The 14,128-nt window shown below is 47.7% G+C and overlaps 1 protein-coding gene across 1 annotated transcript in view; it reads right to left on the bottom strand.

Annotated features, from left to right (window-relative positions):
* The window catches only part of GRK6 (G protein-coupled receptor kinase 6), a 352,507-nt gene that overhangs the window by 53,250 nt on the left and 285,129 nt on the right, over positions 1-14,128 (bottom strand). Inside the window, exons 13-15 of the mRNA XM_085618338.1 lie at positions 9,653-9,790; positions 7,420-7,557; positions 6,737-6,871 (exon numbers count right to left, since the gene is read on the bottom strand). Of these exons, the coding sequence (XP_085474464.1) occupies positions 6,737-6,871; positions 7,420-7,557; positions 9,653-9,790 (411 nt within the window). The remainder of the gene's footprint in view (positions 1-6,736; positions 6,872-7,419; positions 7,558-9,652; positions 9,791-14,128) is intronic.

The following is a 14,128-nucleotide window of genomic DNA, read 5'->3' on the forward strand; positions in this document are numbered from 1 at the left end:
TCTTATGGTGGACCGTATCAAAGGCCGCGGACAGGTCCAGCAGGATCAGGGCGGCTCTACCTCCTGCATCCATCACGGTTCTAACGTCTTCTGTAGATTTAATCAGGGCCGATTCGGTACTGTGCCCTGCCCTGAATCCATGTTGGGAACGGTCCAGGCCCTGGCCTGCCCCTAGAAAAGAGCTAAGCTGTGTGTTTAAAATACCCTCCAAGATTTTAGCCGGAAGGGGTAGCCTGGCTATTGGCCGAAAGTTGTTCAGGTCTGTCACCTCTAAATTCGGCTTCTTCATCAGGGGTAAGATGGAAGCTTGTTTCCAGCGTATGGGGAACTCCCCATTGTCCAACATAGCATTAAACAGTGGGGTGAGCCCTGCGGCCACGGCCGAAGAGGCCAGTTTGGCCACGCTGGCTGGACATGGGTCATTAGGGGAACCTGATTTTGTCCGTTGAAGTCTGCTCTCCACCTCCTCCTCCCTAATGGGGGAGAAGTTGAGAAGCCTCGAAGATTACGGTCTGCCTCAGGGTTAGTTTCTGGAGCGGAGGTCTTGAGACGAATGTCCAATGGACGGAAGATATTTTCTACCTTTTCCTGGAAGAATTTCGCCAGATCTTCGCAAAGTTTGCGACTAGGGGGAATCTCCACTGGTTTGGTGACAGCCAGGGATGATACTGTGCGAAATAATTCCTTAGCGGAGTTACTAGCCTCCTTAATACGTTTCGTGTAAAACTCATGTTTTGCCTCTTGGATCGTATATTTATACCTTTTTAACTCTAAGTAGAGAAGCTTTTTGTCCTCCTCTTTGTAGTTTTTCCGCCAGATTCTTTCCTGCTTTTTACAGAGCAATTTGTGGTCCCTGATACGCTCAGAGAACCACGGCGCAGAGGGGCTAGATCGAGTAGAGCGATACGTTATAGGAGGGGCAAGGTTGAGGCATGCTGCCTCCAGCCAGTTCGTGTATGAAGTGGCTGCATCTTCCACATTAACCATAAGGGGCCGCATGGAGGTTTTGAGCAAGCTTTCTAGAGCCTCTCCATCTATATTTTTCCACCTCCTGATCGTTCTAGGCGGGTTCGTGACCTTACTAGGTCTAGAAGGCGGGGCCAGGCTAATTTCAAAATGCACTACCGCATGGTCAGACCAGGAGACCGGAAGAATTGCCGTGATTTCAAGATTGGGAAGATTGGAAAAGATCCCATCTAGCGTGTGTCCTGCCCTGTGGGTTGGGCCGATAACCCTTTGGTTGAGCTCAACCCCAAGCATCTGATCTAAGAAATCCCGCGTATCGGGATCTGAATCACATTCCAGATGAAAGTTAAAATCTCCCAGCGCTGTAAATGTCTTAGCGCAAAGTGCTTCTTCTAGCAAGCAGCTGAGTGCTGGGAGGAACGAGGTTTTAGGTCCGGGGGGCCTATAAATTAGGCCTCCATTGAGAGATTGATGGTTGGAGAGGGTCAGATTGTAGATAAGGGCTTCAAATTGGTCGGTGGTACCCGACTGGAATGAGCCTCTGATAGAGTTATGATAGATAATAGCGAAACCTCCTCCCCTTTTATTTCCTCTGTTCTGGACAAAGCACTCGTACTCGGGGGGGGGGGGGGGGGGGGGGGGTTGCTTTAACAATATCCAGACCTGAGGCTGCATCTGTCCAGGATTCTGTTACAAATGCTATCAGTGATTTGGATTCAACTATGAGGTCCGCTAGCTCTATACTGTGTCTAACCAGCAATCTAGCGTTAAGTAAAAGACATTTAACTGCAGTGTGTTCTTTTCTTATCCAAGGCAATGAAGAGGCCGAACAGCAGTTACTAGTTTGCCAGCATATCTTGGGGAGAGCTTGATTGCAGTTACTGCAGAACTGTGGGGAGAGTTACCAACATTTCTTTTCTGCAATTGTAGAATGGCTTGAAAGCTGTAGCTTTAGAAAGAGGCATTGTTCCCTAGCTCACTGAAATTCGATATATATATATATCTTTGGAAGAGTAACAAAGCAGAGAGCAGAGCTCTGGATACATATTGGAAGGCGTGGAAAGAAAGGAACTTATGTCAGTATTCAGGGGCGGCACTTATATGTGGCTCTGCACTGTAACCCTGGGATGCTACAGAGCCAATGTGGAGCTGCACAGCGGAGCAAGGCTAAGTTTGTAGAGCCAGTCAAGCACCTGGGGAGTATTCCATGGTGAGGAATCTGCAGTTAAAAGTATCCATCAGAAATTAAACCTTATCCTTCCTTAGCCTTACCCACCTGTGACCCACTTTGTCACTGTTGTGCGGCTGATCTCCATAGGTTAATATCTCCACACACTTGCCCTCTATAAGGAAGACGGATCAAAAAGTGAACATTACAGGGTCATTGTTGAAACTTGCCTGGGATCTCATTATTAGCACTCACAATGGAAAATGTTTTGAAAAACAAAATTCACTCCTCCAACCAGCCACTAGATGGATGGAGTATGCAAAGCTTACAAATCTAACAGTTTCATACGGAAAATAAAAATCTGTCCCTGATTTAGGGTCACTACAAGCCACTTGAATAAGACCAGTAAAGTCAGTAGTGATTCTAAAATTAGGACTGAGTGAAAACTTCAAATTAGGAAAGATAGTTTTACAGGAAGACGAGTATCAACCAATGTCACATTTCAAATATAAGACTACAAGGACCGTAAGATTATTTGATGGTGGTGGTGAGAGACTGGGTCATACTGGAGGGGGCAATGCCGGCAACGTTCGGACCGCATCTCAAATTTTATGGACTAGTTTGGGAAAAAATGGTGTTGGTCTGAAAGCAAAGAGGAAACGTCTAATCTAAAGGAGAAGAAATGAGTTTCTCAAAAGAAACTTCTACTTAATCATACAAAATATATAATGTGATGCCACTGGTTTGTCAGACAAATAAGTAGAGCCAACATCTCCATGTGTGTCAGCAAGCTAAATGTAGTGAGATTTCTTTGCTTTATCTCAATCACACTGATGGGAGTCGGAGATCATGGATCTAACAATCCGGAAGGCAGAAGCGAGTATGCATATTACATTTATTTTCTGGCGCTTGTAAAGAGATAACAACCAACCACTGAGAATCCATCTGCTGACAGTAATAGAAGAAAATTTGGTCTTGTACTTCCCCTTCGATGAAGACTAGTTAAAAATAAGCAACCAGGTACAAAAGGCCACAAGGAAGAGTGTTCTCTGAAACACTTGGGCCAAGTCCATCTCGTTTACCAAGGAAAATATTTTCCTTAAGGAAGGCAAGGGCTTCAACGATGGGTAAAAGGCCCTTTCATAGCTCTGGAAGAAGCAGACACGCCATATACCTGGTGCTCTGATCTGGAGTTGCAGATGGCTCATAATCTAACACGTTGGATATTACTAATTTGAGGTAAAGGAAAGTTATCTCTGGAGAGGAGGGTCATCTACAACCTTTCAGGAAGCATACAGCTGTATTTTGGCCACCACAGGGGTGTGTGGGGAGTGCTGCCATAACCTTTGTAAAAACTTACTTCAGGAAAAGAAGCAACTATGACATCCCTTTCTGTTACTGCTTCTTGTGCCCACTGAAAGGCCAAATACATTTTGACATCTTGTTCTGGTATCTTGAAAGACAATCTCATTTACATCATCTGAGTGAAAAGAGGAAAGAGCAGCAGACTGGCATTTTCCCACTGTTTCCATGGAAACCACAGAACGAGACTCTGCAGTCAATGTATCAGTCGTTCACTGTGTCTTTCCACCACCGAATAAAACATTATGCTTTCTGTATATCTCTTCGGTGAGGAGACATGCAAACCTGCGCGTGGTGACCAGCAGGGCCATGCAAAATGCTGCGGTGCTGACATGATGGTAGGATGCACTTTGCATTTAAAAGTTACATCATAAGCTTCTGTTGCCATGAAGGAGAAATTCAAAGCCATGACTGGAGATAGTCTTAAAATAGTCCTGTCTTCACCATTTGGAGACACCACAGGATATCATTTGAGCTAAACTGTCAGAGAGTTCTCAAAGTACATCCCTCTGAAAAGGGAAGGATAGATAATGTAGGTACACCTCGAGTGCCTCTGACTGATAGGTTGTCAGAAGAACTCAAGTTAGTTTTCCTGTGGGGATCGGATACGGAGATATTTTTCAATGTAACATTTTTTGAACCAGAACAAAATGTACAAAGAAAGCACTGCAGTAAATTGACCGAGATGTATAAATCTCAGCTTTGAAAAACAGATTGTAAAACAGAAAAACAAAAAGGTAAAAACAAAAGTGTATGCTCTGGACTTTCTTTCTGGGTGGTGTCCATATATTCACAGTCTTGCAAAGACAGAGGTAGTAAGGCTGATCATGTAAATGAGTATGTCAAAACCAGTTCTCAAAACGAGAGGAACAGGGAGCTTCTGAATAGGTCCAGCACACGTACTCCCTAATAACACTAGTTTAAATATACGGGTGTGCAGATTCTAAGAGAAATAGTGAAAGTCAGGTCTATGGAATAACCTCCCAATGGAGGAAGGGCCCTCACACACCCCAAGAGGTGTCATGCTCCATCATTTGGGCGTACTCCTCGTTGAGCCGGCACTGCATTGCCCGACGGGCACCCACGAAGGGGCTCTTTATCGGAGTTCTTTTGGATAAAGCCGTAAGGTGAGTGAGGGTGTGTGGGCTGTGGTAAGTAGTGTAGTGAAGTGGTAGAGGTGTTTTAAAATCGGTTTAGGGAAGCCCTGTTTACTAAACTTTTATTTGTACGAATTAGTCAGGACTGAGCAGGGAAAGGTTTTCACTCGTCTTACACTACTGCAAGGCTGGTGCCTGCAATTTAACAGACTGATCAAGTTACCAGTCGTGCTGTGTTGTACAAAGTTCGGTTTCACCTAGTATCGTTGAGAGACCCCACATTTGTTATGTCTAAGGCGGTTACGGCATCAGCTAAACTCCGCTTGATCCAACTATACTATTTGCACGCTGCCTACCTAACCCCAGTACGCCTCCATCGGGCGGGCTTTTACCAGAGTGCTCCTTGAACGCAGTGCGACCACGACCCGAACGACATTTTCCACATGGTGTGGACATGTACCCTTCTGGCACGGTTCTGGGGTGACATTGAAGAAGAGCTCACAGAAATCTTGGGGTGGGAAGTCCCTCATGACCCACGACACATTCCTTGGGATTATGGATGGGCTGGATGGGTCTGGGAAAGAAAAATTATTTTTTGACACGGCAATGGTAGTGGCCAAGCGAGACATAGCTGTTTCCTGGAAATGTCCAAAACCGCCTTGCTCCGGGAAGTGGCAGAGGGGGGTGGACTGGTGCACAACACAGGAAAAAACCATGTACGAAGAACGAGGTTGTCCAAAGAAGTACGGCAGGGTGTGGGGCAAATGTTTGGGTGCCATGGAGTAGTCAAAGCTGTGTATACAATGCATATACTTATTTGTTCAGCTGGGGCTCGGACATTATGTAGTGATCATGTACTTGGTTGTAAATTGTCACCCTCAGTGTCCAAAGCTGATTTGCTGGTGTTTATTGTTAAAACAATAAAACTGCTTATATATATAAAAAAAAAATGACAAGAATTACACTGCATCAGAGTGGAAGAAAAGCAGCAGAGACCAAAGGGAGTAGGGAGGTCTGTCTTCTAGTGGACGGACTTTAATATCTACGTAACTTGTGACTGCGGTAAATAATCAATTCTTTAGTACTCAGATTCCTGCTTGCCTGTCCTCCCTGCTAAAGGACTTCTTTTGTTTACTATAGTCTACTCTTTCAACTTCACAACTGAGTAAGAATCTTACACAGCACACTATGACTGGCGCCACTTATTGGGACCATTTCCAGGTTTCTTGCTCTCTAGCGTTATCAATCACAAGTACCCAAGACACATCTGCAACTACCAGTGTATTTATTATTTTCTCCACAAAAAACATATAAGGTCAAAGAAAAAGCAATCTCTCCAAGTCATTCCCATGTTGTGCTAAGGGTTAACAACCCTTAAACAGCCGGGTTGCAGATTTCTGGACCACTTGCAGATGGAAAGCCTGTTATGGTAAGGTCCAGTTAGGCAGGATTACAAAAGTGGCAGTACAATGGCCTGTCAGGGAAAATGAGCTGGGTTTACACAGTAGTGTATTCTGCGTGGTAATATACTGTGGGTCGGACAGTGTGTGTGAGGATTTTTCAGGATTATACTTGGAGACAATTTTATGTAAAACATCATCCAAATCAACTGCTGAAGTGCCTCTGTACATACTATTGTCCTACAGCGGCACCAGGCAATCTTCAGCAAAATGCTGCAGATGGTAAGGACCAAGTCAGGAAGCAAATATATGGCAGAATCAGGAATCAACTCCAATCAAAACCAAACACATGTGCCAAAACTACCATTTATTAACTCAAAACATCTAGCATTTAGAAATACACATCTTGCACTCTTGGAGATCACCATGGGCCCTTCTCGCTCATCTCACCTGAATGCAGTTTACACAAGAACAATCTATGATACATCACAATTCAGTAGCCTCCATCTAAAGTCCCAGGGGGAGAAGGCATGCAAGAACAACTGTTAAAATAGTATACATTCAGACAGGACTAGTGGCAAAACACAGAACACTAAGGAGTATGAGATGTTCAAGTCAGCATTGTACTAAGGGAATGACAAACGTGGGAAAAGCCAAAGCAGCGACAAGTCTAGGTGAGTTGAACAGGACAGAGGTGAAATCTCACGAGAGGGGCATCAACTCAGGATCTAGATAAGGATTACCTGTCTGCTGAAGAGTCGCTGTAGGAGGCCTTTCTTTGGCTGTGGGGATGGCAGCCCCTTCCAATCAAGGTCTGGAGGGACAATGCCGTCTTGTGCAAAAACATTCAGTTCTTTGAAACATTCAGTCTCGATCATCTGGCAAAGAGATTATAAAAGAAACGGGTCACAAATGACACTGGAGATTTTCCTACTCTTGTGTGAGCTGGCAGACCAACTGGAGTTGCAGCCTGACCAGAATCCATATTCATAGCTTTTTGCCACTGCCATCCCAACCACACAATGTCTCCAAATAAGCTAGACTTAATCTTTGACGAACTACCAGGCCTGCAAGGTTAAGAATACAACTTTCCAAGGCTAAATACTTCCTACTAGAACTCACACTCACAGCCTACTATCAATACCATACCTCACAGGACAACACCCCCCCAGTAACTGTACTTCGACTTTGCACAAGGTGACCCTGCTGACTATCTGCTTATAAAAAATCCCTGCATGCACAACTCGGTCATTTGAGTGCTCTCATTATGCAACATAATTTTCAACTATATTTACTGCTATCTGACAGTGGAGGTTTATCACCTTGTCTGTAAAGTACACGTGATACACTTGCCTTATCACATTAATTCACTTCTGCATTGTAATTACATGTTGGCTCAATGAATGAACAGCTAAGGAAATCCTACCTCATATTGCCAAGGAATAGACACACACCCCGTGGCAAACTTCTGGTAAAAGTCATTGTCCGTGGCCTCCAGTTCCACTCCCTTGACAGTGGAGAACTGCTCGATGTCCAAGACGTCTTTACAGTAAATGGCCTGAGGCTGAGAGGGAAGGTATAGAAAGGGTTTGTTAACAGAATGCATTGATAAAGAACTACTGTTCCAAAATAAGTAACATCTTTGTCTTTCTGTACAAAAGATTCAATGATTGTCAGTTCTTTTGACAAGTAAAGTGTTGACAAGCGCAAAACCAAATTAACTTGGAAGCTAGGTTCAACTTTATTTCTAGAACTCCATCTTACAAATATCTTGGAGTGGAATTTCAAGCCTTCGGACAGCACAAATTTCATATGAAGGTAATGGAAAACAAAGCAGTGGGCCTCAGAATTGTGCTTGACAAGATAGCTCAACATCTGGCGGGACCACCCTTAAAACCAGTAATAAACACATTTCTGCCATCTTTAACCTATGGGTTTGAAGTATCTCCAGGCAAACTAAATTGTTAGCTGTACCAAGAACAGACCAAACTTTACAAATGAAACTCAGTCAGCCAAGAACCAATCTGATTGCAATTTAATTCATTAAAACAATCATTGGCATCAAATGCGCTGCTGTTAAGGGACTGGTTCATAACTAAAACAAGCAGAAAAGGCCATCTTTGTCAAGAATCCAAGAGTGACAAAAGCACTCCATCGCACTTGGCCACTGAGAGCATATTAACTTGACAACAAATGATACACCAATGAAACTGTAATTAACCCTACGGATCATTTAAGCAAATACTGAAGAAGACAAAAAGCAGCAAATCTGAAAACATTAACTTTGAGGCCTTCAAAATAAAGCAGCTTAGGCTTGGGTTGAGTATTGCTCGATTTTGAATCCTCTAATTTTCCCTATATCCTACTGTATCTGGAGTAGTTTCACTCTCTCAAAGAACCCATACCCCACTTAAAAATAAACATTGGCAAGTTTGTGTGATGGATACTTTTTATTCTATTGTATGCATATGGCAGAAAAATTTAAAAAGGAAGAAAAAAGCATCAGGAAACATGTCCCCACTTAAATGTGGGGGCCACGTGCTCGCAAAAAAACTGATATATTGAAAAATAAATCAACCATCATATATTATATTAACAGAACAACATGCGTGCTTCTTAGCATGAATGTGTACTTAAGCATAGACAACCTCTTAAGTTTCATTAATGCACATCTCAGGAACATATGATTCTTACTGGCAAAAAGAAAAGCTATTATTGGCTTTGAATTACTACAATCTGAAGAGTTTACACGCATGAGTCACTAACAAAAACACTAACAATAAAAATGGACATAGATGGGAAAGAAATATATTGGCAAAGTATAGCAGGAGACTTCCAGCTCGCCCTGGCACTCATGTGCACTTCTTTTTAGGCGCATGTGATGAGACTAAATGCTTCAACTCACAGTAAAAGAAAGCCAATGGCTGACGTGGCTGACCCACTGAAACATGCAATATATGGTGTGAGGTGGGTGGAAGTAAACTATGAATATTTTAACAGACAAAAGGCTGAAGAGATCTGAATAAAAAACCATCTTATTCATGTATAAATTAATGCATTTTTGATTTTTTTTTTTTAAGGTCTGGCATAGAGACAGATTTAACTATCTCGACAGCCTTATCTGATCAAATGCTATTTTCAGTGTTGTACATTAAAATTCAAAGGAAACCCAGTTCTACATACACCTGCCTACTAAGAAACCCTTGTACTGCTCAGCGACTGCGGAAATGAGCTAGGTTAGCAGGATGCCATACAGCTCCCTTTAGTATTACTGTAACATATTTTAGACCCTAGTGGTACTAAAGTCTAGAGGTACACAACCTGCCTTTAACATGGAGGAAAGAGTTCATGTGCATGAGCCTGGAAAATATGGACCTTCCCACATTGGGGCCTTTCAAGTGCTAGTGCAACTACTCCATTAAAGACCTATTGGACGTTACCTACTGAAAGTGTCAGTCCAACAGCGAATTACAGAGCTATTGAAGCCCTATATGTAGAACAAATGAGTTAAAAACTTTACATAGTACCCACTTGAAAACCTGGCAACATGGTCCCCTATGAAAACAGGAAACAGTGCTTGGACAGAAAGTACCCTATAAATCTATAAAGAACTTTTTTTTTTTTTTTTTTAGAGCAAAAGGCCATAAGGGCACACTTACATCTGGTTTGAAAGGGGGGTCCAACATGCCTGCCTCCAGTCGTTTGAAGTTCAGGTTCCTGAAAAGCGGATGATCTTTCACTTCCTGGGCTCCACCCCCCCGGCACCCTAGCCGCTCTTTGGGGTCTTTGCAGAGAAGCTATGAAAGGGAGAAAAGTCAATAAGGCACATAATTAACTATGCATACAGATCTCCTGTACCCTGTAACTCATATGCACAAAGTCTAGTCCACCAAATAAATACGTTCTTACCTCTGGTAACACACTTTTGAGTGTTAAATGACAAGAGTTTCTGAAGTAGAAGGTCCAGGTTGCAAAATGTCTCTAGCAAGGTTAGTCTTAGACCCTGAAGTGGGGAGGGACAGTTCTAGCACTTTTGTCACCATCCTAAACACAACAGCGAAATAGGCACTTTCTTCAGTTGTGGGTCACAAAGGAGAATCAAGGACTGATTCTAGGGAGGAATCTAGACCACTGCCATTCTGTAACTTAAGATATAAGTTAGCGTCAGTGTAATGAGGGAGTAGGAATATGCTACTTACCAGTATGCATCTGTTCTTGGTATGTAGAGCTGCAGACCTGAGATGCATAGATCTCAATCTGGTGTTGGGCCCAGATATTTGCACTTGTTTTTGTCCTGGAAAGTCTTTGGAAGTCACAAGATAGGCGACTCCTCCTTTGGATCATAGTGCGCATGGGCATCGACTCCATCCTCAGATTGTTTTTCGCCAGCAGGGAAATGATGGAGTTTTGTAAGAAACAGGAAAGATGCCCATGTATGCTGCATCTAAATAAGATAATACTGGAACAGATAAAGGTAGCCGGGGAAGTAGGTGGGCGTGTGTAGATCTGCAGCTCTACATGCCAAGAACAGATGCATACTGGTAAGTAGCATATTCCGTTCGAGGCATATGAGCTGCAGATTACACACTATGCATAGATTGTATAGCAGTATCCCCTCCTAGCGGCGACCACCAGTATCTGTTGCAGTAGTTTGAAATAGTGTTTTGAGTACAGTCTGGCCCACACTAGCTTGTTGTTTAGTTTGCACATCTATACAATAGTGTTTTGTGAATGTGTGCGGTGTAGACCATGTAGCTGCTCTGCAGATATCATCTAAAGGAAAGTTCCCTAAATATGCCATTCAAGCCCCTGTCTTTCATGTAGAGTGGGCTTTAGGAGGAACAGATAATGTACGTTTTGCTTTGTGGTAGTACATTTGAATGCATTTGAAAATCCACCTAGCTAGCCCAGATTTTGATATGGGGTTGCCCTTGTGTGGTGGTGAGAAACACACGAAAAGTTGTTTGGTCTTACGAAAGGGTTGTTGTTCTCACGATTTAGTAAAGCAATGCTCTTTTGACATCTAAGGTATGAAGAGCTCTTTCTGCGACTGTTTGTGGCTGCGAGAAGAATACGGGCAGCTCCACAGATTGATTGAGGTGGAAGGGAGAAATGACTTTAGGGAGGAATTTAGGATTAGTTCGAAGAACAACCTTATTATGATACATCTGCAGAAAGGGTTCCTGAATGGTTAGTGCTTGTAGTTCGCGAACTCTTTGTAAAGAAGTAATGGCTACTAGGAAAGCAACTTTCCATGTTAAGAATTGTAGCTCGATTGGTAAGTCGGGCGCTAGCCAAGATGGCCGCGCCGAGGTAGAGCTCTGTGATGCCTGACCCCTCGCATCCGTCCTGACTCCGTTGCCGCTGTCCTGGGCGCACTCCACTTCCCGATATCTGCTGCGGAGCCGTAACCCTACCCTCGCTGCAACTTTGGGCCGTTTCCGAGCCTTGGGGACTGAGTTCTGCCGCCTGAAAGCAGCACCGTTGCTGAGGCGCGCTTTCGGCCAGTTCCTCGGCCGGCGGCGCCTGCCACGAGAGCCCGCGGCGTCACACGAGGGGCGCAGGCCGCTGTCTGCTGGCGACTGACCTGAGGCGGGAGAAACCCACGGAGAGGAGCCTCGGCCTGTGGCGCACTGTGGGTGAGTCGGGGGGGGGGGGGGGGGGGCGACTACTCCTAAGCGCCTCCCCGGACCGCCCCCGGCTGCGGGGCCCTGATCGGCGGGCAGACCGGCCCGGGTGATGGGAGCTCGTGAGACCGGGCCCGGCTTAGCAACTGCCGCCACCCTGCGCGTCGTAGCGCCTTAGCCTGCGGACCGGTGCGTCCCCCGAGGGACTTCCCTCCTCTGCCCCTCCTGCCCTCCTGCTCTGCACGCCAGGTGGGGATTTGCTGCTGGCGGGGTGCCGACGTGGAGGCTTGGCCCCTCCCGGATCTTGTGGAGGACCCCCGCGCGTAGAGCGGTGCCGCGCCCTGGTTCCCACGGCGGCGACCTGACGGGGGAGCGACGCTGGACTGTTTCTGCCTGGTACCACCTGTTGGGTGACTGTTGCTGAGGGGACCCCCCCCCCTGCCCATTCCCCCTCGTCCTCCTTGCCCGGTGAGGTTGGCCACGGAGCTGTGTCAGGGCTGGAGAGGGGCGCCCTGCGACATCTGCATCCCGGGAGGGATCGGGCTGTGGGCCCCGAGCTGGGGAGTAGCGGTGCTCCGGGCTGCAGGACTGGCCCGACGGACTGAGGCCGTGGATGGCGTTGGTGCGGCCCGAGTGTCGCGGCTAGCCTGGGGGCCACCTCCGGGAATTGCCCGCGGCGTGGGACCAGTGGCGGAGCGGTGCTGGCCCGGCCTCGGATTCGGGGGGTGAGACGTGTGGACCCACCATGGGCAAGGAAAAAGGCCCTAGGCAGCCGGCGGCATCCCACCAAACGAAGATTGACCGCTATGCGACCCCCGACCCCCCGGGTGCTGGCGGGGGGGGAGGCACCCACCCCCAACAAAGACTTGGCCACCATCCTCCACGCAATCGATGCATCTCGCACCTCTTTGGAAGGGATGGTTGGGGAGGTGAAGGTAGATGTTGCGCTTCTGCGGCAGGATCTCCGCAACGCCACGGCCCGCATCACTGAGGCAGAATCGCGGATCTCCGCGACGGAGGACGACATCCATCAATTGCAGGACCAGGTCCGGGAGCTCACGACCCACTCCAAGAAACTGCACAGGCGGGCGGAAGATGCCGAAAATCGCGCCCGCCACAACAACCTTCGCCTGGTGGGCTTTCCGGAGGGGGTCGAGTCGGGCCGGGCCGACGACTTCCTAGAGGCCTGGTTTAAATCCTTGCTAGCGACTTTTCCGCTTGGCACTGTTGTTCTTGGAGGGGACTTCAACGCCGTTTTGGCCCCGCACCTCGACTCTCGCCTGGAGCAATCCGTTTCTGACTCTGGGGATCCGGCCGAGACCCGGCAACTGAGGCTCCTACGCGAGGAGATTCGTCAGCGGTCGCTTGACGCGGCTAAACTTCTCTGGCAATCCTCGGTGGCGCGGGTATATGGCTGGGGCGACAAAAATGGGGCGCTCCTGCACCGGCTGGCCACTTACCCCAAGGCATCGCGCATCATCCCGGCGGTGACCGACTCGGGGGGCACGCTTCAGTCCTCGTCCGTGGCTATAGCAGACGCTTTCGCCCAGTTCTATTCACAACTCTACCGGGCACGGGCATCGGATCTGACTTTGGCGTCATTGCTCACCGCTGGTAATTTACGCCTTCCCCGGCTGCGGCCCAGTGATTGGGAGAGTCTGGAGGTTCCCATCACTCCCGAGGAGATCGGAGACGCGATAGGGCGCACGTCCGCCGGGAAGACCCCTGCAAGGAGCACTTGGTTCCACGGCTGGGTGCCCTGTACGCGGAGGTGGTTGAGAGAGGTTCCTTCCCCCCGGAGGCCGACATTTCCACGATTGTGGTCCTGCCTAAATCCACTCCGCCGCCCAGTGACAGGTCGGCCTATCGGCCGATCTCTCTGATCAATACCAATATCAAACTGTATGCTGCGGTCCTGGCCCAGCGGCTCCGGCCCCTCCTGTCGTGCCTGGTGCACCCGGATCAATGCGGCTTTATGCCGGATCGGGGCACCCGCCACTGCCTCCGCCGCCTCCACGGGGCTCTGGCACACTGCCATCGCATATCTCCCTACCTCACTCTCCTGCTTGCCGACTTCGAGAAAGCCTTCGATTCGGTGGGATGGCCCTACCTGTTCGACGTCTTGGCCCATATGGGCTTCGGTCCCAAGTTTGTTGGGATGGTGCGGGTTCTGTACGCGCGCCCTCGCGCTAGAGTGTTGGTTAACGGGGCGCTGTCGAGAGCGTTCCCGATCGGCCGGGGCACGTGGCAGGGGTGCCCGCTCTCACCCCTTCTTTTTGCGCTCGCAATGGAGCCCCTTGCTGCCCTAATCAGAGCGGACCATCTCATTCGGGGGTGGGAATGGCCGGGCCTTGAGGCGGACAGGATCGCCCTTTATGCGGACGACGTTCTGCTGTACCTTGGTGACCCAGCGCGTTCGGGCCCTTGGGCTCTCCAAATCTTGGGCCGCTTTGCCCGCGCCTCTGGCCTCCGCCTCAACTCGCACAAGTCGGTCCTCGTGCCCCTTCA

Source organism: Triturus cristatus, chromosome 7 (genome assembly GCF_964204655.1).
Source record: "Triturus cristatus chromosome 7, aTriCri1.1, whole genome shotgun sequence".
NCBI lineage: Eukaryota > Metazoa > Chordata > Amphibia > Caudata > Salamandridae > Triturus > Triturus cristatus.